The sequence below is a fragment of the Amblyraja radiata genome, chromosome 33, assembly GCF_010909765.2.
Source record: "Amblyraja radiata isolate CabotCenter1 chromosome 33, sAmbRad1.1.pri, whole genome shotgun sequence".
Lineage (NCBI taxonomy): Eukaryota > Metazoa > Chordata > Chondrichthyes > Rajiformes > Rajidae > Amblyraja > Amblyraja radiata.
In genome coordinates this window covers 1,038,083-1,066,010 of record NC_045988.1, presented here as the reverse complement: position 1 = coordinate 1,066,010, position 27,928 = coordinate 1,038,083, and the positions used below count along the sequence as shown (strand labels likewise).

The 27,928-nt window shown below is 46.0% G+C and overlaps 2 protein-coding genes across 6 annotated transcripts in view; one reads left to right on the top strand and one right to left on the bottom strand.

Annotated features, from left to right (window-relative positions):
• The window catches only part of LOC116991365 (transmembrane protease serine 4-like), a 61,686-nt gene extending 40,623 nt beyond the window's left edge, over positions 1 to 21,063 (top strand). For 4 of the 5 annotated variants that reach the window (XM_033049958.1, XM_033049954.1, XM_033049956.1 and 1 more), the window contains exons 12-13: positions 212 to 361; positions 2,132 to 4,127. In XM_033049958.1, coding sequence (XP_032905849.1) covers positions 212 to 361; positions 2,132 to 2,143 — 162 coding nt within the window. In that variant the 3' untranslated portion in view covers positions 2,144 to 4,127. Of the gene's footprint in view, positions 1 to 211; positions 362 to 2,131; positions 4,128 to 21,028 lie in introns of those variants that run through there. The other variant, XR_004416771.1, reaches the window with a different exon arrangement.
• On the bottom strand, positions 14,500 to 27,589 carry scn4b (sodium voltage-gated channel beta subunit 4). Its single transcript, XM_033049959.1, has 5 exons — positions 27,224 to 27,589; positions 20,027 to 20,205; positions 18,493 to 18,706; positions 16,405 to 16,534; positions 14,500 to 14,696 (listed from the first exon to the last, which is right to left on the bottom strand). The coding sequence occupies exons 1-5, from the start codon at positions 27,306 to 27,308 to the stop codon at positions 14,609 to 14,611; spliced, it is 696 nt and encodes a 231-aa protein (XP_032905850.1). The 5' UTR covers positions 27,309 to 27,589; the 3' UTR covers positions 14,500 to 14,608.
• Between the last annotated feature and the right edge of the window lie 339 nt (positions 27,590 to 27,928).

Below are 27,928 nucleotides of genomic sequence, written 5' to 3'. Positions count from 1 at the left end.
CTTATGAAAGCTGGTGAGAAGGGGACATGAGTATTTAAGACAGAGCTATAATGTCATTGGGCAAGGGTATTGAGAAGTACATGTAGATTGTTAACAGACTGGGATAGATAGCCTCAAGGGAGCGAATGGCCGCCTCCTGTTCCTTGATCCATGTTTAGTATTGTACACGGTTCTCATTAACCTGGTGAATTTGCTGATCTTTTCTTTCCAGGGAGACAGTGGCGGCCCGTTGGTCTACCGGCACCAGTATTGGCAACTAATTGGTATCGTGAGCTGGGGCAGTGGGTGTGCACGCGCGGGCCGGCCCGGAGTTTACACTGATGTGACTTCTCTACTCGACTGGGTCTATAATGCCATGCATGTAAGTATGTGGACAGGTGTGGGTGGGGCCAGGTGTGTGGACAGGTGTGTGGACAGGTGTGTGTGGACAGGTGTGGGGCCAGGTGTGTGGACAGGTGTGTGGACAGGTGTGTGGACAGGTGCGTGGACAGGTGCGGGGCCAGGTGTGTGGACAGGTGCGGGGCCAGGTGTGGGGACAGGTGTGGGGACAGGTGCGGGGACAGGTGTGGGGACAGGTGTGGGGACAGGTGTGGGGACAGGTGCGGGGACAGGTGTGGGAGACAGGTGCGGGGACAGGTGTGGGAGACAGGTGCGGGGACAGGTGCGGGGACAGGTGTGGGGACAGGTGTGGGGACAGGTGCGGGGCCAGGTGTGTGGACAGGTGCGGGGCCAGGTGTGTGGACAGGTGCGGGGCCAGGTGTGTGGACAGGTGCGGGGCCAGGTGCGGGGCCAGGTGCGGGGCCAGGTGCGGGGCCAGGTGCGGGGCCAGGTGCGGGGCCAGGTGCGGGGCCAGGTGCGTGGCCAGGTGTGTGGACAGGTGCGTGGCCAGGTGTGTGGACAGGTGTGGGGTGTGTGTGGACAGGTGTGGGGTGTGTGTGGACAGGTGTGGGGCCAAGCCTTCTGGGCCCTCACAGCACACCTGTCGGCATTCCCCTCCTCCTCCTCCTCCCATCAACCCCTCTCTAGACCACTTCATTTCTCCTTCATTACTCTCCTTTCTTTCTCCAACCGCTCCCCTTTTTCAGCCCAAATCTCTCCCTCATTCTTCACTCTTCTTCTCCCCGCCCCCACTCCACTCCCTCCCACCCCCACTCCACTCCCTCCTGCCCCCACTCCACTCCCCCCCCCCCCCCCCCCCGCTCTTTGAATCTTACCTGCAGCCTTCCATAAGGTGGTAGTGTGTGCTTTAAGGGCGGAAGGCAGGAAGGAGCACTACACCTGTGCAATCTAGGCTAACCTGGTCCTCTGCTGCCACCTGGTGTCCAGCATTAGAAACGGAGAATCATCAAATTGTAATTCGTTTGATATCAGATGAGAGACCTAGACAAAGGGGTTTTGTAATAACTAAATGAGGTGCATAATATTCAGAGTAGAGTGGCTCTGATCACTTTCCTTTTCTCTCCATAAATTCACACAGAGAGTTGTGAGTCTGTGGAATTCTCTGCCTCAGAGGGTGGTGGAGGCAGGTTCTCTGGATGCTTTCAAGAGAGCTAGATAGGGCTCTTAAAGATAGCGGAGTCAGGGGATATGGGGAGAAGGCAGGAATGGGGTACTGATTGGGGATGATCAGCCTTGATCACATTGAGCTGGCTCGAAGGGCCGAATGGCCTACTCCTGCACCTATTGTCTATTATAAATCTCAGACGTGAGCCGTTTGAACACTTCATTGTGGTGGAGGATGGGTACTGTGACTGCCAAGCCAGCAGAACCAGTGGTTCATGGAAGCCATCCCTGGTTTATACAGGCCCTTTAATCTACCGATGTGCAGTCTTTGGGTTGTGGAAGGAAACCCATGTGGTCACAGGGAGAATGTGTGAATTCCACACACAAACGGCAGCAGAGGTCAAGACTGAACATTAGTCACTGGAGGTGTGGTGTGGCGATGGGCCAGAGGCCACTGCATCATCCAGTGGGATCCACACTGCATTTGCCGTTAACACAGCCATCCTGTTTTCAATGGGTTTTCTCTAGAAATTAGTCCAAATGCTTTGTACCACGAATATTTATTACATTATCCTCTCTATCTTTCCAAAATGTGTTTACAACAAAAATGTTTTTATCCCCCCCATAGGTGTACGGGTGAAGGCTTTGGGTAAATTTTCACGCCAGTCCTGGGTTTCATTTTCTGGGATCCTGGGAGAACATTGCCCCAGCATGACCATCGGTGATGGACTCTCCAACTAGATCCGAACTGCTTGCGTAAGATGCTGATGAGGTGTGGCCTGGACTGGCAGAATACAAGGACCACAGCCCCAGCCCACTCACAGGCCCTCGTCAAAGCTCACACTCAATGGGGTCTGAAGCCAACATGTGGGTCATTGTTAATATTGTATATTGAAGATTGAATACAAACCGACAGCAGTTTGTTTTTTTGCAGTTTTGATATCTAAAAACATAAATGTATATTGACATATTACTTGAGATGCCACAACGAGCCAAATGTAAATCTTTGTCAGTGTCCTCCAAAATGCCTTTAAAATCTACATTAACAATTTTACATCAAAAATATTTGCAGAGAGCTAGTTTATTATTACATTCTTCTTGATTTAATTATGACTGTCAAATGAGATTTGCGGGTTTTTGCAAAGAGAATTTCAAGATTGCCAATAAAAAAAAAATCCAACGTTGGAAATGAAGGTTTGATTGCTGGTCTTGATGGGTCAGTGATCACAACTTTATCTCACCCAACTCTGCCACCAGAAGTCAAAGAACCATTTTATATGTCTGTTTTGAAACTATATATACTTGAGTTGAGGATTGTTGGTGCCCAGAGATTCAGTCTTGACCTGTTTTATGCACTGTCTTGATATTGTAGCCTTTATATACAACACCCTGTGAAATTGGAACATTGATATACAACACCCTGTGACATTGTAGCCTTTATATACAGCACCCTGTGATATTGGAGCATGTATACAAGGATATATTTTATTATGCAAGGTAAATATTGCAGGTTCTCAAACATTACATGCAGGGTTCAACATACCTCAAGTTGTCCAACACACTAGTTTTTGTCCATGTGAGATTCGTCAAAGTCAAATTGAGTTTTGGGCTGCGTATTTGTGGTTAGAAACTAGAGCCAACTTGCCCAGAATGATGAGCCGCACACCAGATCTAGATTTCACCCCAGGGCCTGGAGCTGAACATCTGTGTAGAGGCCTTCTACAGCTGGATTAAGAGGTAGCAAACTTTAATCTGGCAAACCCTATCCTCGGGGTGAAGTCCACCCCGAATGTCTTTATGCCGATTTCTGTTGTCTCCATAATCTGTATTGTGGAAACTTGATGGATTTTTCATTGTGTTCTTCCAGAACAAAATATTTTTTTTAATGAAATTTTATTTTGTAAAGGCATTTATTTAAATGGAAGTCATTCTTTTGTTGACATTTTATTAAATTGCGCAGGCAAGGATGTGGAAGATGTAGTGTCCAGGCTTGGTGTGATAGCATTGGTGTGGTGTTTGTACCCATTTACCAGCCAGCTCCTCAATCATTCCAGTGAGAGCTGATCGCTGCCAGAACAGTGGTGAGGGGAGCATGGAGTGTTGGGCTACAAGGAGTCTCAGTGCCCTTCGATCAAAGAGCGGGAAAAAACATGCCAAGATTTCTAGGGGACATTGGGCATAGGACAAGTTAAGGATCGGGCTATGATACATTCCCTTCTCTCCAGATATCCTGTCTGCTTGTGCTATCTGGATAGCCCATGTTGAATAGCCAAGTGTAATGTTGTTCAGCTGGCAGTGGGCGAGGACTCGAGTATCTTTCCTTGGCTACAAAGCATTTTCTACATATTTATATTGTTTATTCATTCACTGTAAGTGGTGCCTGGAGGATGTAGCCAATGCAAAGAACCTTCAGTTTACTCAGTTTGTCTGTTTCTCCATCTCTTATTTCCATTTCTCTTCTGCTGCTAATTAGCTACAAGGCCAATGGTTAAAGGCTGGCATAATCCTCCTGGATTGTATTCCTTGCTGGCAATGTGGCTCTCGTTTGACCTTGAAATCTTGTGAAAACGTATTTGTCAAAATGAGATTGTTTTCGATTGTTTAAAATAAATTGATAATTGTAAGATCTGTCCATGATGTATTTTTCCGATGCATTGAAGAGGGAAGTGTCTGAAACCAACGTCCATGTTCATTTTAGTTGTATCTAGACCCACCCCATCGCAACGGATGATCCAAATTCTACTAGAAGATTCCCTCCCTGGTTCAGCTGGAGAGAATGATTCAAATACTCGAGGCTAGATTGAAATGTGTTTATTTAATTTGTGACAGATTCTCAGTATAAAATAGATCTATTACCAGCATACAAAATTAAATATAATCTAGAATGTCAATCCTTTATACATTAGCAAGACATGCATAGTTTGTATTTGGCATCTAAATCAAAAATAGGCAATGCATACTTCATTGAAAGAGAGTTTGAGAATCACAGCTACCATGACCACGTTGAACCGTTCCTTGCCCTGAGGGGACCACGCACTCCGCTACCTACAAGGCGCAGGAATTAAAGATGGTGGGGTGGGGAGAAAGGACTAAGAAGGGATATAGGCTAGGCTTATTGAAATATCAATGTGGTACAGTGCTCTAAACAGGATGAAGGAAAGAGCTGCAGATGCACCATATGGTTTGCACCATAGACACCAAATGCTGGAGTAACTCAGCGGGTCAGGCAGGATCTCTGGAGAAAAGGATAGGTGACATTTCAAGTCGCCTATCCTGAAGGGTTTTGACCCAAAACGTCACCTATTCCTTTCCTCCAGAGATGCTGCCTGGCCCACTGACTCTAAGGATTTGTGTGCTTTGGGCAGCTGTACCATCTTATTCAAGTGATGTCTGACCTGCATTAACCATTTATTGGTCAACAAAGAGGAATATCAGGGGTTCAGGCAGCATCTATGGAGGGAAATGGATAGACAATGTTTCGTATCAGGACCCTTCATGACGTGAGGGGCATAACTGGTAAAAAAGGAGAGGGCAAGAGGTGGCAATGATGGCTAGATCCAGTTCATGAGAGGATGATTGGCAGATAATTGGGTGGGGAGAGAAGGATGCAAGTGGGCACGATAGCTGATGATACGTGGTGATGACATCGGGCTGCAGATGTGGAATCTGATGGAGAGGCGAGGAGTGCAATGTGGCACTGGGTGGGGGAGGCGGGGGTGATAGATTACAGGGAAGGGGGAGAAGGGGACATGGAGAGAGGGGGTGGATGATGAGTAAAAGGAGGGGCTCGGAATGGGGAGAGTGGAAAGAGAAGTGTATGTAATTCAGGAGAAGGGGTGGATTCAACCTGAAACTGGATAATTCAATGTTCATGATGTTGGGTTGTGGACCACCCAAGTGGGATATTAGGTGCTGTTCTTCCAGTTTACGTGTGGCCTCGCCCTGGCAGTGGGAGAGGCTGAGGACAGATGGGCCGAATGGGGAACGGAATGGAAGCTGTAAGCTACTGGGAGCTCAGGCTGACCCGAGTGGACAGAACGGTAGTGTTCAATGGATCTGTTGCCTACACTACACCTGGTGTCACTGATGCGGAGGAGACCACATTGAGAGCACTGAATGTAGCGGTCAAGGATTATAAATAGACACACTAAATGCTGGAGTAACTCAGTGGTACAGGCAGCGTCTCTGGAGAGAAGGAACGGGTGATGTTTCGGGTCGAGACCCTTCTTCACACTGGATTCAGGATTACAAATGTAGATTTCCATTGGCTGTATTTATGCTCATATAATTTGCGATACATGGACAGCACCAGGGTGTGTCTCCCCCTCTAGCCCTCTCCCCCCCCCCCCCCCCCCTCTCTCCCCCTCATCAACATGGTCACCCTCCCCTGACTCATGGGCAGACGAGGCAGGTAATTCCCCATCTGGTTCCTTTCAAAGGATCTGGGAGTGATTTGCTGGGATCCCCAGGTATGGTCACCTCTGGAGACTTGGGGAGGAAGGACAAGATGTGTAGATGAGATCCACCAGCAACCCTGTCGCTTTCTTTTGTAACGCCTGAGATCTTTGGAAACTTGTGACTCGGTGTCAGGTGAGCATATCCAGTAAGGTATGTCAGGTAAGGCATGAGGCATGACACTACATTCCATGGCCAATACAGATGGCTATTCAGCAATATCAGGAAGCATCCAATATATATACAACTGCCACGGAATGGTTCCTGGGTGGAAGTAGTTTGCCTCCTGTGTTATGTACCCAGAGTTATTGACTCTCTTCTCCACAGGTTGCCTTTGTGTGGAGAAGAAGTGTCTTCACTGACTGAACTCTGCTTTGTCTTTATCCCCAGCATTCATAGCTCAAACCCCTGCTCCACTCGAGTCCTAAGCTGGACGTTTTTCTCCGATCCCAGCATTGTGTCAGCATTGCCAGAGTGATCTCTATGGGGATGTCCTGGGCTGACTCAGTCAATGAACAGGGAACCAATGTGTCTCACCAAGGTTGGGCCAGAGTTCTTCAGACTCCCCAGTTGGGTCACGTTGCCAGACAAGGCCTTCATCTGGGTCATGGATCCCACGGGTGGAGGATCAATAACTACTTCAGTTCCACTGATACTCACAAAGGGAGCAGCATTCTGAACAAGAGCAAGTATGGATCATCAATTGAAAGGCAGCAGTCAAGTTGGATGCTGTTTGTTCCTATTCCTGTATATTTTTGATGCCTACATTTGTGGCTGTCTCCCTATCTTGCCAAGATGCTCTGCTTCCCTCCCCGGCCACTCGATCTAGCAGTTCCTTACACTTTGGATGCTTCCTGTTTACACAAGGATGAAAAGAGCTTCAAATGAGCTAAACCTGGCAGCTCTGTGGTGCATCAGAGTAACTATGTGAACCGGTTACTCTGCCTACATCACCTTCCTCCCCAACCCCTCATCTTCACACCCCAGCCCTACACAAAGGTAAGGGAGCATAACTGAACCCATCCAGAACATACAGGTGGGCAAGGTCGCTCGGCAAGTGAACGGTGGCAGAAGGAGCTACAATGCTGCAGACATTGCAATGTGAATGGCAGGGATATCTTTCTCTGCAAGTCTCTCACTGGTACAGCATGAATACAGGTCTTGCTGGCGGCCTTCCCCTGTACATTCATTGGGGCGTGGGCAGGGTAGGGTTAGGGTGGGAGAGGGGCCACAAGGCAGTGGAAGGTTAGGAGAGAGAGAAGAGACATGGAAAGGGCATGAAGAAGGTTGAGAAGAGGGGAAGGGTTAGAACTGTGGGAATGAGAGAGGAGAGAGGGGGGTGGGAAGTAGGAAGCAGCCAAAGATGGAAAGGTTCTGATGAGGAGAAGGAGGAATCAGGGCTAGAGGGAAGTTAAGGAAGAGGGGATAATGATTGGCCAGGTGGGAGAGTGAAGGTGGGTGGGAGGGCAAGGATAGTTTATTCTCTGGAGAAAAGAGCAACGGTAACATTCAGAAAGAAAACCTTTTAGAATTGGTCATTTGATATTTGAACAATATATTTGTAGAATGAACTCCAGGATAGCATTGGTCATCAAAAACCTCGTTAATCAGCAGAAAGTGGTTGTATTTCTGAGGCATAGTTTTGATATTTGGCTAATATTTATCATCAGAACACACTCGGGTTCCTATGTTGTGGACAATCTATGACGTATGTGGAGAGATACTGGTTGTTAACGGTGCTAACTGCGGAGGAGAAGTTTATTGTCACAACATTGGTAAATAATACAATGGCTTGTGGTAGTTGGGTGACATCATCATCTCTCTCTGCAGCAGTAATCCAATGATTATCTCACTCCCATTCATATGTATCAACTTAAAGGCCAATAACAGGATGTAGTTCCAATCTCAAATGCACTATTTTTATAGAACATACTTAGTGTGTTCATGTTATGGGTTGTTAACTGAAGTGTGACAGGTGCTGTTACACACTTGCATGCGATGTCAGTGTGACATGGACATCCCTCGTCCTTCATGATCTGTGCAGATTTGATTCAGAATGACCCTGCCTTTTGGTTTCTGCTGGATGTAAAGGCTTGTTTACATCGGACAGCAATGGCGGCCTCTGTTGTAACAAAAGGCCACAGGCTGCTGATTAGTAACAGCACCAATCTAACAGGCCTGTCACTAGGAGGGTTGCCCAGTGAGAGAGCGTTGTTCACTTAGAGCTTGGAAAGGGAAAGAAGGAATATAACAGACCAATGGCTGAGAATGGATCCCAGGCTGAACTCGAAGCTCCAATATGTGTGGTGGAGATTCTGCCAATCTCATGGAGACTAGGGAGAGGCATAGTCATGTCATCCCAGTAACTCGAACCACAATTTCCATAGATTTAGTTGGTAATTAATTTGTGATAAACTATCCTTAATTGATTGCAGGTATCATGCATGATTGGGTTGACATTTGCAAAGTGCACAGTACAGTTTAGTGTGCACAATGTATTGACACGGGCTGACACAACAGCAAACTAGCTGTGAGCTGGTTCACAATCGCATTTCAATCAGCAGTTGTCCAACTGAAGCATGTGACGGTCTCCGTGACTGACAACATGCATGAAGGTAAGTCCCACTTGACACATCCATGAGACAACCAGTGGGATAGGAACATCTGAATGGCCAACATCTGCTTGAGTAGATCTTGAATCGTCGAGGCAGCAAGGTGGAACATGCATGCAGGTGAAAGCTCATGCATTGTTGTAATGAAGCATGCATTACTTGGGCTATCTTGTGAAGTTATCAGTATTACAGTACAGAAAGTCACTCGCCGGTTGTCAATACCTTGTGTTTCTGGAGTGGGAGAATTGAAATGAAAATTAGTCCAACAGATCACAGGTTTAAACCGTTTCTCCTGAACACAGGTGAGTTAATTAAAGATGGGAATTTGTCAATGGATCAAACATTGTAGCTGAGGAACATACATATCCCTTCATAATTCTTGTTACTTCTACGCAGAAAGACTTAACCACCTTCAGTACAGGAAGCTCTTGATTGATTAGTTTCATGCCCGATTCCTAACATCTTAACCTGAAAATTCCCATTCAACCACGGATCAATAGTCATGCTGTACACATAAAGGTCTCGTACACCTGTGGTTTCTGGGAGCTGGTGCATATGCAGGATTCTAGTCCTCTAAGCTGCTCAAGTTAATTAATACATTTTTACATAACACATTGCCATGGTCACATTGAATGGCGGTGCTGGCTCGAAGGGCTGAATGGCCTACTCCTGTACCTATTGTCTATTATCTATTTACTAAAAAAGATTTAGTAATCTCTTAGTAATATTTAAAAAAAATGTAAATGTGAAAATCCAGTTGCTAACTGTTTGCGGGTGCCAGTATGATATACCACTAAACATTACTCCCAACATCTGATGACCAGTAAATAAAAACTGGGAGGTGAATGGAATATTGCAATAGTTCAGGGTGCTTGCCAACCATGTTTCATGTAACTCTCCGCACTACGCTGCCCATGAAGTACATTGTAAAGAAGCTGAGCTCTAGTAATATCACATTAAGGTTCCACCTGGCAGGCATCATCTCTTGATTCATACTGTTGCACATGCAAGTGGATGGGTGCCAAGTCTCCCAGTGTTTATTCATTAGGCATTTATTTATGCTATTAATGGTAAAGCAGCCATGAATCGCTTTTTCTGATCTGTGAAACAGTAAATCAAGTTGGCAGCGCACTGGTATCAGGTCCTACAGATCTAGTAATGGACACGGATGATGCACGTGTGTCCTATTGTCACACAAGGATTATGCACATGCAGCTTCTGTGGTTACAAGTATGTTTTGGCACCAGTGGCAATCACAAGCAGGGTGCAGATGAACAGTGGCTTTAGCCTGATCTCCTGTCTATTTGTGCCCTACACAAGCCAAAGGCCAAATGGTGAACCAACACTGCGGGGTGGTCAAACTCTGTTATTCTCAAGGATAACGAGAAGGATCCACAAGTGCCAAGTTCCTGTTGTATTTACAAACATTTGCAGCATAACATCACTCGACAACAGGGGGTGCAAAGTCACCCAGTGTATTCACATGGATCATTTGTCCACCTTCATGTTCAGGCTCCAGCTGACCACCTCCTGCCCTATGTTCTCTCATCCCCATCATCTATCTGATTAGCTAACCTGCCCACGCATGCTTCAATAACATGTATTCCTATTCTTCTCATTCCATATTCTATCCACTCAGAGTTACTCTCTATTGACTCCCTGGCTATTGGCTCCATCTTCGGCCTAGATAGAGTGGATATGGAGAGGATGTTTCCAGTAGTGGGAGAGTCTAGGACCAAAGGGCACAGCCTTAGAATAAGAGGAGGTACCTTTAGAATGGAGAAGAGGAGGAATCTGTTTAGCCTGAGGGTGGTGAACCTGTGGAATTCATTGCCACAATGATGATTGTGGAGGCCAGTCGTTGGATATTTTTCAAGTGGAGATTGATAGAGTCTTGATTAGTACGGGAGCCAAAGGTTATGGGGAGAAGGCAGGAGAATGGGGTTGAGTGGGAAAATAGATCAGCCATGATCAAATGGCAGAGCAGACTCGATGGGCTGAATGGCCTAATTCTGCTCCGATGTCTAATGGTCTCTGGCAAACGTGGAGTATATATTCCTCAAGAGCATCGAACAGTCCTATTTACCCCATGCACGTTAGTGAATCTGAATTAGTGCTTTATGGATTAAACATAGAAAACAGGTGCAAGAGTAGGCCATTCGGCCCTTCGAACCAGCACCGCCATTCAACATGATCATGGCTGATCATCGAAAATCAGTACCCCATTCTGTTTTTTCCTCCGTGTCCCTTATTCTCTTAGCCCGAAGAGCTAAATCTAACTCTCTCTTGAAAATTAAAGGAGCTGTGTGGTGCGTTTTAAAAAAAAGGAAATGGTGTGTTCATGGAACATGCTGCTGGAGCTGGTGGTGCAAACACATACAACAGTGGCATTTAATTGGATTTTAGATAGGCACATGGCTATGTAGGGAATCACATGCAGGCAGAGGCTAGTTTAACTTGGCATCATGTTCAGCACCGACATTGTGGGCCGAAGGGCCTGTTCCTGTGGTCTATTGTTCCATGTTGTATGAAGATGGTTCAGTGTAGTGGACAGGGAAGCAAAGAGCTATCTGGTACAGGGAGGGTGACTGGTGACCCCAGCCAGCACTGACATGTTTAATGACTCGACCTAGTAAAATCAAGGTGATGATATCATGTCAACGGGATTTGAGTATAGGAGCAGGGAGGTTCTACTGCAGTTGTACAGGGTCTTGGTGAGACCACACCTGGAGTATTGCGTACAGTTTTGGTCTCCAAATCTGAGGAAGGACATTATTGCCATAGAGGGAGTGCAGAGAAGGTTCACCAGACTGATTCCTGGGATGTCAGGACTGTCTCATGAAGAAAGATTGGATAGACTTGGTTTATACTCTCTAGATTTAGGAGATTGAGAGGGGATCTTATAGAAACTTACAAAATTCTTAAGGGGTTGGACAGGCTAGATGCAGGAAGATTGTTCCTGATGTTGGGGAAGTCCAGGACAAGGGGTCACAGCTTAAGGATAAGGGGGAAATCCTTTAAAACCGAGATGAGAAAAACTTTTTGCACACAGAGTGGTGAATATCTGGAACTCTCTGCCACAGAGGGTAGTTGAGGCCAGTTCATTGGCTATATTTAAGAGGGAATTAGATGTGGCCCTTGTGGCTAAAGGGATCAGAGGGTATGGAGAGAAGGCAGGTACGGGATACTGAGTTGGATGATCAGCCATGATCATATTGAATGGCGGTGCAGGCTCGAAGGGCCGAATGGCCTACTCCTGCACCTATTGTCTATGTTTCTATGTCAAGCTATGGTGTGGCCATCAAGCACATCAGAAGCATGACTTACCCAAGTGATTAACGTAACAGTTCTGAAGACAGTGGGATGATGTTATTTTCTTCCCCTTCAGTCCTGTCACACCTGGTTGAAGTTATCCCAGGTGCATTCACCGGTTGGAAACACTGCGGTAATATTCCTTGTTTATCTCTTAATTGTCACAACCCAAGAATGAGCAGGAAATAAAATCAGGGATAACAGTCACCAATGAAACACTAGAACCAATAATGAAAGGAAAATAAGGAAGCAGTTGGCAAATTAATTTTGAATTCCAAATTCATTAATGTAAGAAGTGAATTTATAATAATTGCCATTTTCTGTGAAAAAAGGATAAGATGAATCCATGGACTTTAGTAAAGCTTTCAACAAGTGGGGCAGCTGGTACAGAAGTGTATCATGCACCAAAGGGCTGAAGGGTCTGTTTCTGCACTGTATCTCTAAACTAAACTAAACTAAAATTAATAAACCAACACCAATACTGAGAGTGAAAAAGGGCCTCGACCCAAAACAACACCTATCCATGTTCTCCAGAGATGCTGCCTGGCCCGCTGAGTTACTCCAGCACTTTGTGTCTTTCTGTGTATTAACCAGCATCTGCAGTTCCTAGTTTCTACCAATACCTGCCATCTCTGGCCAGTAAATGGACCTGTGGTTGAGCTGGAGCTGCCTCCTCAGTACATGGACAACTACTGATGGACACTCATGCCTACATTGCCAGCCAGGGACGGTTGCATCCCCAGAGCAAATAAACAAAACTACTTCCCAGGCAGTATCATCATTAAAACCAGCCATTGAGAAATAAAATCAGAATACACCTTTTCACACAAATGGTGGTGGACATGTGGAATCCTGACTTCACTGAGAGCTTCTGTTGCTTTATGTAAGGGGAGGATATCAGAACTATGAAGCAAAGGCAAGGGGAAGTAATGAGGTGGAGACGAGACGTGAGGAATGGCTAATCTTGCAGATGGTTGAGGATAAAGTAACATAGATATAAAAATAGTCATGGGAGATGTCCAGATTAATGACATGGTGTCTCTACTGTAACCAGAACATTTAGTTAACTAGATCTAGAATGTAACTTAAATTGGTCAAAGATGAGACAGGAGAATTATTCCTTTCACAATGAACTGGAGTTTAGAGACGGATGAAGGTAGATTCCATTCTCCTTTCAAAAGGCAATTTGGTAGATACTGGGGAATATCCAGAGTGTCGGGAACAGCAGTGAGAAGTTTCATGACCCTTGAATTAGATAGTCTTGATCCATGATATGCTTCTATGATTTCTCTTTTATAAAGGTGTATCTCATAGACGTGTACAAAATCACACGAGGAATAGGTTGGGTAAACAGTCTTTGACCCAGAGTAGGGGAATGAAGAATCAAAGGACATAGGTTTAAGGTGAGAGGGGAAGATTTAATAGGAACCTGAGGGGTAACTGTCTTACACAAAGGGTGGTGGGTGTATGGAACGAACTGCCAGAGGAGGTATTTAAGGCAGGTACCAACTCAACATTTAAGAAACATGTTCACAGGTACATAGACAGGGTAGGTTTAGAGGGATATGGGCCAAATGTGGGTAGGTGGGACTAGTGGAGATGGGACATGTTGGTCGGTGTGGGCAAGTTGGGCTGAAGGGCCTGTTTCCACACTGTGTGACTCTATGATTCTAATGTTCATTCATGTTATTCTTACCCAGACCGTTTTGTATGTGACCTCTGTCCCACAGCAGTTATTGGCTTATAATTGTCCATTGAAATGACCTTCATAGTAGTCATTTCAATAAAGGGTGGGAAATAAATTCTGCAAATGAATATGTACAAATAACTGAAGTGCACAACTTGCTGGAAGGATAGCAGGGTGGTGGTGATGCGATATTGTGTCAGTTAGCTGGGTGAAGCTGAACATGTACAAGATATAGTGAGCAAGGAACATTGAGTGATGTACCTCCACTCCCCACCAGACTGGGAGAGGATGTTCCGGAGACGTGCTTGTGAATGCATCCTGTAAATAATCCTCAAAGATGCCTCACAATATGAGTTCCTGATCACCATTGCTGATCAATCCAACTAGCTAGGCATGAACACCAGTTAAATTAGTGAAGGAGGAAATATACCCTGGAAACCGATTTGTCTAATAGTCTAGTTTAAGAAGCCTGTGGTATCTTGCAGAAAAACATCTACTTATTCATTATCCGTTTTATACTGGCAAAGAACCATCTCAGTGTTCACACTAGACTCACAACGCCTTTAGTCCACTTGCAGAATAGTCAGGAGCAAAGCGTAACCTTACAGGTTCTGACTGATGCAGTCAATGATAACACCAACAACTGTAATTCAGAAGACACTGAGCTAAAAAGAAAATAAATTAAAACGACAGTAAGATATCAGGTAAAAGGCCGCACCTGATACAAGACTGGTGTCGGCCCCTGTACAAACAGCGTGTGCATGCTGCAAGGCAGATGAGTCACATGCCCTAATGTCTGAGGGTTTGAGATGACAGTAGTGAGGATTGAGGAGATCAGTGTGTGTCTGGGACAAGTGTATCTCAATACCTGTGGTATCTCATGCTGATGGCCCGTGTCTCCAGCACAAAGTGTGTACGCTCCCCCCCCCCCCCATCTTGTTGTGTGTAGTAGGGTTACCTTATGATGTAATGTGCTCGCTAGTGTTTTAATAGGCACATCTCATGTCTTTAAGCACTGATGTTAAAATTGGTGCAATCTTCACGCCTTTGGTGGACTTTTGAGGTCGGCCTTGGAACCATAATGTCCACGTTGAGTGTTGGCGCAGGAGTTTACCAGGCACTCCTTCCTAGAGAGACCACAGCAAGCAGCATCAATACAACCACCTACCCACCAGTTTCACCCAGTCAACATTTTACTCATGGGGATACAAACAAGCAGTTGCTTCACCAATCAGTGGAATGACATTGCCCCGCAGAGCAATGTCTCGGAGAGCAGCTCCACCAGCTGTGCTGCTGCAACTTGGCCAAAACTGGTGAGATGCCATGACCCACATGGAACAATGCCGGAAACTACAGCTCATGTTGCAGTAGTCCGTCCGGCCTTGCGTTTGGCTTCTGTGGCATTCGGATAATCAGTGTTTTATAACCACTTTTGAAACGTAGTCACTATTGCAACACGGGAACACAACAAGGTCCCACAAACAGAGTTGACATTGACAGAATAATTCTGCACTGACACTGAGGAATAACACGAGCTAGGACTTCAAAAAAGAAATTCCTGCTTCTCTTTGGTTAGTACATCCAAGTGAGCCCATGGCTTAAAGTATCACCCACTAAAGGCCACCTCTGACAGAGCAGAATTTCATCAGGAAAACTATTATACACCGTTCTCTAGAGTGGGGCTTGAACTCAGAACCTCCTCACTCAGAGGTGGGAGTAAAAGCGAGTGTAACACAGGACAAACCATTGAAAGCGAGAGATGCATTGATCAGAACGTGCAGGTTTGGTTGAAGGGCAAGGGGTGGGTGTTCTTGCATGACTTGCCAAAGTAAACCTTTCATTCTGACCTTCCCCAAGTTCACTGAAGCAAATGGGAATGCACAAATTTAACAATGGAATTAGTCTTTAGGCTGGTTTAGCCTGACGCAGCCTGCTCCATTAGTTGGGATCACAAGGATAGTGGAAACAATGATGGAAGGAGGGAATCTAAAACGTTTGCAAACATGAACTATCTTGAAGGAGGAACAATGCACTGTCAATATTATTGCATGCCGCTGAGCGGCTGATAATCAGAAAGAGAAAATTGCAGATAAATCCCTGAAGATATGCCCTCCCACCCCTGAAATACGCTTCTGTTACCTGATTAGTAAAGAGTTTTACACTGATTCTCAAATCATTCACACTATGGATGACATTAACATGCACAACTACTCCTTGTAACTCTACGACATGAGCATGGGTTACCCATCCAAAGCAGCCACTCAAGTTATCACCGCCCAACACTGTGTTGTGTCGTGTGTCTTGCCGTAATTGCATCTTATGCATCTGTAAAGCTGCAGCAAGGATCATTGATCCAGTTAATATCCATTGCATATGACAAATAAACGCTATTGGCTCCTGTTACATTGAACCTGTCTGATCTTGTCCTATTACAAAGCACATAGTCTGACACTCGCAGTACTTCTCTTGCATAGAATTAGCAAAACATAGACCCTGCCATAAACACCAAGGATTGCATCTTATTCGTTGCTTGATATCTTTGAGGTGACAGAAGAGTTAAATACTGTGTTAGAACGATACAACATAGATGAAGACCATGGCCTTATCTTGTTGCACTGCACTCCTTCCAGCAACTCAACTAATTGAGGCATGAAAATAAAACTATAGGCATAGACTATAGGCACGGGCTACGGAGAGGTATATCAAAGACTATTATAGTTCACCAGCTTGTTGATATTCCCATCTTGCAAATTGCTAACTGGAAACATTCTCTTTAAATAGTTTGTAAATAAGTATGTTGGATAATAATCTTTTGCATATTCACATCTTACTTACTTCTTTTTTCCAATTTGCTTAATTATTAACATTATTAGCTTTTTAATAATAAATAATAGAATGAGGAGTCCTATCACTCCTCCGACAATGGAAGCAATGAGAACTGTCAATTTGTTGTCCACTGGTAACACTGAAATACAAAGAAGAGTTTTACAAATTAGTGCAGTTTCACCAGTAGTGTACATAGACAAGTAGAGTGCAGTTGGTTACAAGAGGGGCAAGAGAGGGAGTAAGATGCTGTTTGCGATGACAGTGTAATGGTCAGTGTTCCAGTACCAGACTGCTGGACCCACAAGTCATAGGATCGAGTCTACTCTGGCATTCAATCATGGCTGATCTATCTTTCCCTCTCAACCCCATTCTCCTGCCTTCTCCCCGTAACCCCCGACACCCGTACTAATCAAGTATTTGTCAATCTCCGCTTTTGTTACTGATGGGGACCAACCAGATCTCCCGGGTGTCAGAATCTTTAATTCTCCATCCCATTCCCACACAGACCTTTCTGTCCTAGATCTCCTCCATTGTCAGAGTGAGGCTAAACGCAAATGGGAGAAACAGCATCTCATATTTCGCTTGAGCAGCTTATGAATATTGACTTCTCTCACTTCAGGTAGCCCCGGCATTCCCTCCCTCTCTCTCTCTCTCTATCCCTCCCCCACACAAGTCACACTAGCTGCTCATTTTCACCCAACAAACAGCTTACAATGGCCCAACCGGAAGACCATGTCATTGGCCTGGGATAGTTCAGATAAGGTGACAATGTGTGCTTCATCGGCTGCAAGATAATCAACAGGTAGTTCTTTGCCCGTGTTGGACCTCTTGCAGGGACTAGAGTCAATGTTGCTCAGGTCTAGGACAGTCTCAATTATACATCACCATCATGTCTCTTCTGTTGGATCTGCCTTACAATTGGGACAGGGGACACCAGGAGTTTGTAAAGGCAATGGATAAAAGGCATGAATTTCTGACTATATCAGCTTGGTACTAGAGTCATTGAGCCATACAGCATGGAAACAGGCCCTTCAGTCCAACTCATCCATACCAACCAAGATGCCCCATCTAAACTGCTTTGAATTACCTGTATTTGGTCCATATCCCTCCAAACCTTTCCTATCCATGTTCCTGTCCAAGTATATTTCAAATGTTGTTATCATACCAGCCTCAACTACCTCCTCTGGCAGCTCATTCGATATACCCACCACCCTCTGAATGAAATACTTGCCCCCCATTAGTTCCTATTAAATCATACCCCTCTCACCTTAGACCAATGTCCTTGGTGTTTGATCCCTGTACCTGGGTAAATTACTATGTGAAAAATCCTTTCATCATTTTATATACCTTGATAAGATCACCCATCAACCTCTTGTGCTCCAAGGAATTAAGTCTTAGTTTGCCCAATATCTCCCTATAACTCAGCTCCTCAAATCCTGACAAAGGTGGTGTAAATCATCTCTGCACCCTTTCCAGGTTAATGACATCTTTCCTCTAGCAGGGTGGCTAAAACTGGACACAATACTCCAGATGCAGCATCGCTAATGTCTTGTAACACTGTGACATAATGTCCCAACTTCTATACTCAATACCCTAACTGAAGAAGGTCAATATATCAAAAGCCTCTTTACCATCCTATCTACCTGTGACACCACGTTCAGGGAACAGTACACCTGTACTAGAACCCCGCTGCTCACCAACACTAACCAGGACCGACCATTCACTGTGAAGGATATCCCCTGGTTTGGTTTCTAACATGTGGGGTTGCATGACAAATGTTGGCAGGACCCTGGGTTGAAGAGGAAAGCTCAGCAGGGTTGGCTGAGTTGGACATCAGCAGTGTGTGTGCCTTTCCTTGCTCTCCCCCCCTCCCCCCTCCCCCACCATGTTGCTAGTAAATCTACATTATTGACCTCGTCGATGCCCCAGCTTTGAATGTTCATTCGCAGCATCTCCATGACTATCGCACGCAATGTTATTTGAGACAGTGTCGAGTCATTGAGTGTTTGAACTAATGTCCACCAGATTTAAGGTGAGATGCCATCTAAATATAATGTTTGCGTTGTCAATCATCTCAAGAAACATCAGTGTACTTACGTTCACTGACCACAAAAAGCTGCAGTGTGGAATTGGCTTGTTGGTCGGCTTCATTAGGGTTTTTGAAGGCGCACGTGTATAGGCCTGCATCCTCAAATTCCACTTCCTCCAGTAAAAGGGAGATATTCTTTCTTTTAATGTCCCCGATGAGCATGAATCTGTCTATTTCTGTAGTGACAGAGGGCCTCTTTCCTGTTAGTTTGATAAAAATAATCTGTACAGAAGAGAACAGTAGTTAAAGACTTATTGGAACCAAAAGAGTTATTTTATTTCCACTCTCCCTCCCCCATGAATCCATACCTAAGGAAAATAAACAGGTTTCTCTAGCACCTTTCAAAACATCAGCATGTCGCGATCTGTTGCACAGTCAATGATGGACTTGTGAAGTGCATCAATATTGCCATGGAAAAATAACTAAGTCCCCAATGTGTATGCAGCAAATCCTGCTCTCACCAGCGTGACATGGACTAGGGCATCAGTCTCAGTCAAGCTCAGCTCCTACCTGACACCACACACAAATCAACAACTAGATTACACTCAGGAAGCCTTCACCCCAAAAGCATTAACATTGAATTCTCTAATTTAGGACTAAGCCCCTCCCCAAAACCTATTTTCCAGCACTCAGTCCCCTCCTCAACCCCCCCCCCCCCCCTCCACTTACTGCGTGCACACCATTCTGCCACGGACCCATCACCCAACTCCTTCTTCCCTCCACTCATCTCCCCACACATCTCCTTTAAACATTGCCCTTTCACATTAAAGCAATGCTCTTTTCACATTTCAACACTGGGGAATAGGTCCTGACTGTCAACCCTATCTGTGGCTCTCATCATTTGTATATACTTCTGTCAGGTCTCAGCTGAACCTCTGATGTTCCGGAGAAAACAATCCACGTTTATCCAACCTCTCGTTATAGGTAATAAGCTCTAGTCCAAGCAGCATTCTGCACCCTCTCCAAATCATCCACATCATTCTATCATGGAGTGACCAGAACTGCCCACTATGCTCCAAATGTAGTTTAAACAAGTTCCATAGAGCTACAACATGACTTCTTGAGTCTCATACTCAATGGCCCAACTAATGAAGGCCAGCCTTACATGTCTACTTCACCACCATAGCTACTGGTCTGGCCACTTTCAGGGACCTATGGATTTGGACCCCAAGATCCCTCAGCATCAATGCTGTTCAGGTTCCTGCCATTAACTGAATAATTTCACTTTACATTCAACCTCCCAAAGTGCAATCCCACACAGTTCCTCAGATTAATTTCCAAATGAGATTTCAGCTCTGCCTCAACAACAGACGCACTAACAACTCATCCACAGTTGACATTAGAGCAGGTGATTTTAGTTTCAACACAGTAAGTTGGTGGTAGGCAATGGAGTTGAGAATAGTAAGCAGTGTGAGGTGAAGACTGAGTCACAGAATGCTCTGCCTTTGTTGCTGAAACTATCTCTCTTTCTAAAACACCCGCTGTCATTTGTTGTGTAAGTGAATTTTACAATGAGCGTGGAAATGAAGATCCAATGCTCACTCTCTCTACTGGTGCTGTTTTATTTTTCTGGAAATTCCACCAGAAGGAGGAGTCGGAGTAACTCATGCAGCTGGAGAAAGTGCAGGGGAGCATAACGTCGCTGCCATTCAAGACCGTAAGGGTTGACACCTTCCCAATGTTCACTTCAACCCCGAAAATCTGGTGAAATTGAACGAAACCTGCCGAGAGAGAGAGAGAGAGAGAGAGAGAGAGAGAAAGCCACGTTAAAACACCACATTGACATCGTTCCTCTGCTCTCACTAATTTCATTCCTGCCAGCCCCGTGAAGAGATGTCTACTCATGCTTCAGAAGCCCCGTTGTCACAAGCTCTCTCGTGCCTTTATAATGATGTCCCAGTGGGACTCAGGGACATAGGTTACTTCTTGCAGCTCAGCTCAGTGCCTGCCTCAGCTCAGTTTAATTTACTTTAGATACAGCTAATGTAACAAATTTACATAAAGCTCCTGTGATTGAAATGAATTAAAAATATTAGGATGAAATAAAATGAAAAAGAAAGGGAGCCATGTTTACCTTTGCAGTGATGTTGTGCAAATGGATGGGTCTGTCCCACATAGACCTGGCGTGGTTGATTAAATGCTACAGATCTGCATGTGAAGGGCATCCTGCCCCTCAGCTTCTATGAGGCTGGCAGAAGGGTGGCAGGGCAGGTGTGTTGGCATCTGATCTCCAGTTTCTTCCAAATGCTCTTGTTGCAAAGCTGAGCGGTGGAATTCAGAGGTAAATATACCCACTGGAGATTGTCTCTGCAGCTTGTGTGTAGGGAGGAACTGCACAAGCTGGTTTACCCCAAAAAGCTGGAGTAACTCAGCGGGACAGGCAGAATCGCCGGAGAGAAGGAATGGGTGACGTTTCAGGTCAGACAGAAGAAACGTCACCCATTCCTTCTCTCCAGAGATGCTGCCTGTCCCGCTGAGTTACTCCAGCACTTTGTGTCTACCTTCTTGCCTCTACAGTGGACAGCACAGCTGTAGATTACTGAGGAGGCATTAATCTCTGTGACAACAGAACGCAGCGTTAAATTCTTCATCAGAGTAGGAACTTGTCAACGAGTTCCGGGATTACTCAGCAAGATAAGGAATACACACACTATGCAGACAGATCACGTTGAAGGTAAGAATTATTCACATGCAACCTGTACTAAATTGCAGATATAAGCAGGATAAGAATTGCACATTGTGCTAATAATGCCCAGTTCTCAATTACTTGGAAGTGTAAGCATTATTCAGTGTAAATGGGCTGCAGTTTACATTAGTTATTGAGCTGTTAACAATAAAAGGTTTAGAACATTTTGCATGTTAAGAAAATAACCTGAGCCGAGTGGCACAGCGGGTAGATCTGCTGCCTCACAGCACCAGAGACCTGGGTCCCATCCTGACCACGGGTGTTGCCTGTGTGGAGTTTGCACATTCTCACTGGGACGGCATTGTTTTCCTCTGGCTTCTCCAGATTCCCCCCACATCCAAAAGACGTGCCGGTTAATTGCCCCCAATGTGTATGATGTGAATGAGAAAGTGGGATAACATAGAACTAGTGTGAATGGGTGATGAATATCGGCGTGGCATCAGTGAGCTGAAGGGCCTGTTTCCATACAGTATCTCTAAACCAATGACTCCTGGTGTAACTGACAGAGCTTTGTTTCTATGGTGAACTAATGGCACAGGACAGGTTTTATGGAACGGCAGGTTAGAAGTGAGATAAGCAAGGTGGTACAAGTCCCCTCTGGGTTACAGACATCTGACTGGTGGACATACTGGGCCATCAAATATGTAACTGAGAGACCAGCTGGGGAGGGGGATGGGAATGGGTGAGTAGAGGGGGGGTGGGAATGGAGAGGTGGAGGGGGTGGGGCTGGGGAAGGGGAGGGGGGTTGGAGGGTGATGGGGATGTGGGGGAGGGGAGGGGGATGGAGATGTGGGGAGGTTGGATGGGGACGTGGGGGAGGGGAGGGGGATGTGGGGGAGGGGAGGGGGACGTGGGGGAGGGAGGGGGACGTGGGGGAGGGGAGGGGAAGGTGGAGGAGGGGATGGGGACGTGGGGGAGGGGATGGGGACGTGGGGGAGGGGTTGGGGACGTGGGGGAGGGGAGGGGGACGTGGGGGAGGGGAGGGGGATGTGGGGGAGGGGAGGGGGACGTGGGGGAGGGGAGGGGGACGTGGGGGAGGGGAGGGGAAGGTGGAGGAGGGGATGGGGACGTGGGGGAGGGGATGGGGACGTGGGGGAGGGGAGGGGGACGTGGGGGAGGGGAGGGGAAGGTGCAGGTTGGGATGACTCTGGTGTTGCGAGGCTGCAGGCATCTTCTGCCGGGTGGGGCCAGCCCGGCTGAAACATTCACAGCCGCAACATGCATTAGGATATTTGGGTCATTAGCCTACTCGCTGATCAGGATAACAAATATTCAGAAGGACCTCACTGAATGATATGTATAATGTGTAGAAAGGAACTGCAGATGCTGGTTTTCACCAAACATAGGCACAAAATTCTGGAGTAACTCAGTGAAACAGGCAGCAACTCTGGAGAGGAGTGGGTGACGTTTTGGGTCAAGACCCTTTTTCAGACTCATCTCAACCCGAAATGTCACCCACTCTTTCTATCCAGGGATGCTGCCTGTCCCGCTGAGTTACAACAGCATTTTGTGTCTATCTCCGATGATATGTATAATATTTATTTTTCAGATGACAATCTACCAATGGTTCACAACATACACACTATGGAGATGTGAACTTATGACCTTGTAGTATTATAGACCATTATGTCCATTATAGAGTGTTATAGAGCATTAGAGAACATTGTGGAGCATCATGTCTTGAATGCTGAGTTAGAAGGTGAAGCATTACATTCTCATTCCAATGAAGCCCCATCCAGTGCTGTTCATACGGAGTGATCTCAGAATCCTTATTTTAGGTGAAATATCCAATCAGTCATCTGCCCTCTTAGATGAAAGGGAAGCTCATCAACGGCACTTCCAAGGCCGGAGTATTTCCCCAGTGCCCCCGACATTATTTATTCTTCAAGCAATATCACGAAACATAAATCATCTCCTTGGTGTTGCTGAGTTCACTTTGGCTACTATGTTTCCAACATTACAACATTGATTAAACATAAAAAACACATCACTGGATAGAAACTAATTTGGGTCATCATGTGATTATGAAACATGCCTTGCAAATGCATATACTTTCTTTCAATAGCACAAATAAAATCATTATTCAAGCCTGGATTTATGGATAGCATTCCTGATCCAGGATAGATGTATCCCACTAATACAGGTTTGTGCTGGAGTTGGATGAGAACTCCAGGACAAGGGGTCATAGTTTAAGGATAAGAGGGAAATCTTTTAGGACCGAGATGAGAAAAACATTTTTCACACAGAGAGTGGTGAATCTCTGGAATTATCTGCCACAGAATGTAGTTGAGGCCATTTCATTGGCTATATTTAAGAGGGAGTTAGATGTGGCCCTTGTGGCTAAAGGGATCAGGGGGTATGGAGAGAAGGCAGGGATGGGATACTGAGTTGGATGATCAGCCATGATCATATTGAATGGCGGTGCAGGCTCGAAGGGCCGAATGGCCTACTCCTGCACCTATTTTCTATGTTTCTATGTTTCTATGAGATGCAGCCTTATTGGCGCTGAGGTATGAATCCGTGGCACAGGAACGTTTCGGAAGCACAGACTGCACGAGGCTCCAGCAAGCCAGTTGGCCGCAGCAAGACTGACCATCTCAGTCTACATTACTGTCGACTACTTACTGTAGTTGAGCTGCCCTCTCCTGCACCTGGTTCAATTATGGAACAGGAACACATGGTCTATTCCATCTCTCCCTCTCAGCTTGCACCAACTCTACATTGTCTCACTACCTTTCTTTCATCTACAATCATGTTCCTTTCAAAGACGTACAGCTATCAGCTTAATATTCCGCAATACACTCCTAAAGGAACGCTGGCAAGCCCAGGGTCACTCTGTGCATTTACAGATTTCCTCAGTGCCAGTACCATGAATGCCTGCTCTTGTCAAATGCTAAAATTAGCTAACTGCAACGGGCAAGCGAGGGAGTGGGTGAAGAGGTTGCAGTATAATGTGGATAAATGTGAGGTTATCCATTTTGGTGACAAAAACAGGAAAGCAGACTATTATCTAAATGGTGGCCGACTAGGAAAAGGGGAGATGCAGCGAGACCTGGGTGTCATGGTACACCAGTCATTGAAAGTAGGCATGCAGGTGCAGCAGGCAGTGAAGAAAGCGAATGGTATGTTAGCTTTCATAGCAAAAGGATTTGAGTATAGGAGCAGGGAGGTTCTACTGCAGTTGTACAGGGTCTTGGTGAGACCACACCTGGAGTATTGCATACAGTTTTGGTCTCCAAATCTGAGGAAGGACATTATTGCCATAGAGGGAGTGCAGAGAAGGTTCACCAGACTGATTCCTGGGATGTCAGGACTGTCTTATGAAGAAAGACTGGATAGACTTGCTTTATACTCTCTAGAATTTAGGAGATTGAGAGGGGATCTTATAGAAACTTACAAAATTCTTAAGGGGTTGGACAGGCTAGATGCAGGAAGATTGTTCCCGATGTTGGGGAAGTCCAGGACAAGGGGTCACAGCTTAAGGATAAGGGGGAAATCCTTTAAAACCGAGATGAGAAAAACTTTTTTCACACAGAGAGTGGTGAATCTCTGGAACTCTCTGCCACAGAGGGTAGTCGAGGCCAGTTCATTGGCTATATTTAAGAGGGAGTTAGATGTGGCCCTTGTGGCTAAGGGGATCAGAGGGTATGGAGAGAAGGCAGGTACGGGATACTGAGTTGGATGATCAGCCATGATCATATTGAATGGCGGTGCAGGCTCGAAGGGCCGAATGGCCTACTCCTGCACCTAATTTCTATGTTTCTATGTTTCTAAGAGTGAAGGTTAAAGAGTGACTGACTGCCCCTTGCTGTCATCCAGCAACTCTCACTAGGAAAGTACACATACATTAACTCTCAATCCTGTTTGAACTCATACAGCAGAAGACTATTCAATCTATTGGGCTTTCTCTACATGTTCAAACTCCCATCTACTCTTTTCGTCAAGTTTATTGTCACAAGCACAAGTACATAAGGTCATAGGTTCTAGGAGCAGAATTAGGCCATTTGGCCCATTGAGTGGACTCCAACATTCAATCATGACCGATCTATCTTTCCCTCTCAAACCCATTCTCCTGCCTTCTCCCCGTAACCTCTGACACCCGAACTAATCAAGAATCGGTCAATTTCTGCCTCAACAATGTCCATTGACTTGGCCTCCACAGCCTTCTGTAGCAATGAGTTCCACAGATTCACCACCTGGTACAGGTACAATGAAACTTTTGAGCCAAAGACAAAGGGCTGGAGGACCTCAGCGTAAATCGCATTGAGTTCCTCCAGCACTTTGATTTTTTCCCCAAGATTACGGCATCAGATGCTTCTTGTGTCTACAATGAAGATCTTACATGCAACAAGCACAGAAAACATAAAATATACATACATTACATATGAAATCTGCAAGTCAGTAACATGAAATGGTATAAAAAAAACAAGGTGTTAATGCAAAATACATTAGAAAACAAGTCTATGGTAGTACGAGAGGTGGTCCATAATATTCCATTGCCACGACATTAGATTTGTGAGCTCTGTATTTCCCTCTGATATCACTGAATTTGCACTGATTTCTCTGTATCTCCCACTGAATCCCCTGATTTCACTGAATATACTACTGATCACTGACAGAAGTTAAACATTATCATCAATTCTTCAGGCCATGCGCCCAGTCACAGGTCACCAATGGTCAAGTGTTCAAAATGGGAGATGTACCAGGTGGTAGAGTTGGGATGAAGATGGAATCACAGTCTCACCAGGGACCAAGTTACTGTTGTGTTGTGTCGTTTTAAAATTGCTGGGGTTTTTTCTAATATGTAAATACTGATTCTGTTCTATTCTGTTGTGTTGTTTTTGCACAATCCGCAGGCATTGCCACTTTCATTTCACTGCACATCTTGTATGTGTATGTGTCAAATAAACTTGACTTGACTTACCAGGGTAAAGAAGATCATAGGAATTGTGGATGGCAAGATTGTAATCATGTACAGTCTTTCTGCTGACTGGATAGCACACAACAAAATATTTATTATTGTACCTCGGTACACGTGACAATAAACTAAAACTGAACTGAACTGAATAGAGTTATTTGGGCAGAAGATGGGCATGAATCCATTTGGCCAAACCCCTAGGGCTGGCCGCCACTCACCTTGGTGACAAGTGTTAGATGTCTTCAAGGCTTATAGACAACCATGAACAAACCAAACAAACGGGCCGTGAGGCCACAAGGCAAGTACTCCTGCAGCAGCAGATGGCACTGAAGAAGGGTCTCGACCCGAAACGTCACCCATTCCTTCTCTCCAGAGATGCTGCCTGTCCCGCTGAGTTACTCCAGCATTTTGTGTCTACCGGTTTAAACCAGCATCTGCAGTTCCTTCCTACACAATCTCTTTATTTTGTTATAAAACGAATTGAACGTCTCTTCTTCCTACCATGTAGGGGGTTTGCGCTGTCTGAATTGCCAACGAGTGCCTGCCTGGTCGATAGCGACAAATGTAAGCTGCCTCGTCAGTGAAGGAAGACTCAGGATTCGGCACAAGTGAATGTCAATTGATTATATTATATAACATGGAGCATATGGACCGTGAATATAGAACATCCACCGTGTTTCAAGACCACAGCCTTTATTTCCATCCAAGCCTGGCTATCTCTCACCTTCCCCAAACTCAATCCTGGATTTTATTACAAACTACCAATTCTGTAGGAGGCGCGGGTTGGGATCCGCTCAGCAGAGGTCAGTGCGGAGAGGCCGAGGCCGAATCGCCGCGTTGGGACTTACACCGGGTTATTTGTGGAGTTGTAGCGGGACTGGGCTGCGGGACTCCCCCGCCGGGAACAAACTTACAGCCGGCACCCGCGCCCCACGAGAACTTTGGCCAAAGTTACTGAGACTTCATCAAATGGAGAGATTTTCTGATCTAAACCCCCATCCAGACACAAACCCAAACTAAACTAATCTATCACAAACAGGCCAATGGCCAGGGCGGGCGGCCAGTGACCATGAACAAACATGCTGTGTGGAACCAGGGTGGTAAACGGATCAAGGACTCTTGGTCGCTGCCTTACCCGTCAAGAGAACCAGCAACAAGGCGCTGGGGGGTATTTTGTGGGGGTTCTCCCAGCTGTCGGCAGCTCCTGATGCTGCGGCCATTCTGCAGCACAGAGACGGGGCAGCACTAGCGGATGCTCGGCCCTACACGCGGAGCCTAGCCCCGGAGCCGACAAGCAGGGCGCTGGGTTGGGCTGCGAATGTCCCGTTAGTTGTAGAGAACTCGCTGTCTCCCCGCTCTCTCCTGCCGCTGTATCCGCTGTATGTATCCCAGAGTCGGCGCACACTGCGGAACTGTGAGCGGACTTCACGATGTGCTGTGTGATTCTGCATTGCAGTCACACCGCTGCTGTCGTCATCACCCACAGAGGCTGGGCTAAACACCAGCCCTGCAGCCCTGCAGCCCGCTACACTCACTACTAGCGACCCTTCATACAACACAGACTATGCATGCACCAGCCCCGCTACACATCATACAACACACACACACAGCCCCGCTACACACGCATCCCCCATACATGACACAGCCCGGGGGGGCAGAGATTACAAATGATTACACAAGTTATAAAACTTTGTCAACTTTCCCGCAACTTGGTGTGATGTGGGTGCGGCCAATCGGAGCCCTCGCCGCGCTCCCCTGTCGGTCAGCGCTCCTCCAGTTACCCCGACTCATCCGGTGGCAAATGTTTCATGAGGTGTTTATCCCCCCCCCCCCCCCCCCC

What these genes read in the sequence shown, in the direction of transcription:
- scn4b (XM_033049959.1), bottom strand. Translation starts at nt 27,308, where the DNA reads ATGGCCGCAGCATCAGGAGCTGCCGACAGCTGGGAGAACCCCCACAAA. An exon ending in GCTTTTTGTGGTCAGTGAAC is followed by an intron (nt 16,535 to 18,492) that starts GTAAGTACACTG and finishes TTTGTATTTCAG; the next exon opens with TGTTACCAGTGGACAACAAA. An exon ending in AAGCAAATTGGAAAAAAGAA is followed by an intron (nt 14,697 to 16,404) that starts GTAAGTAAGATG and finishes TGGTCTCTCTAG; the next exon opens with GAAGGAGTGCCTGGTAAACT.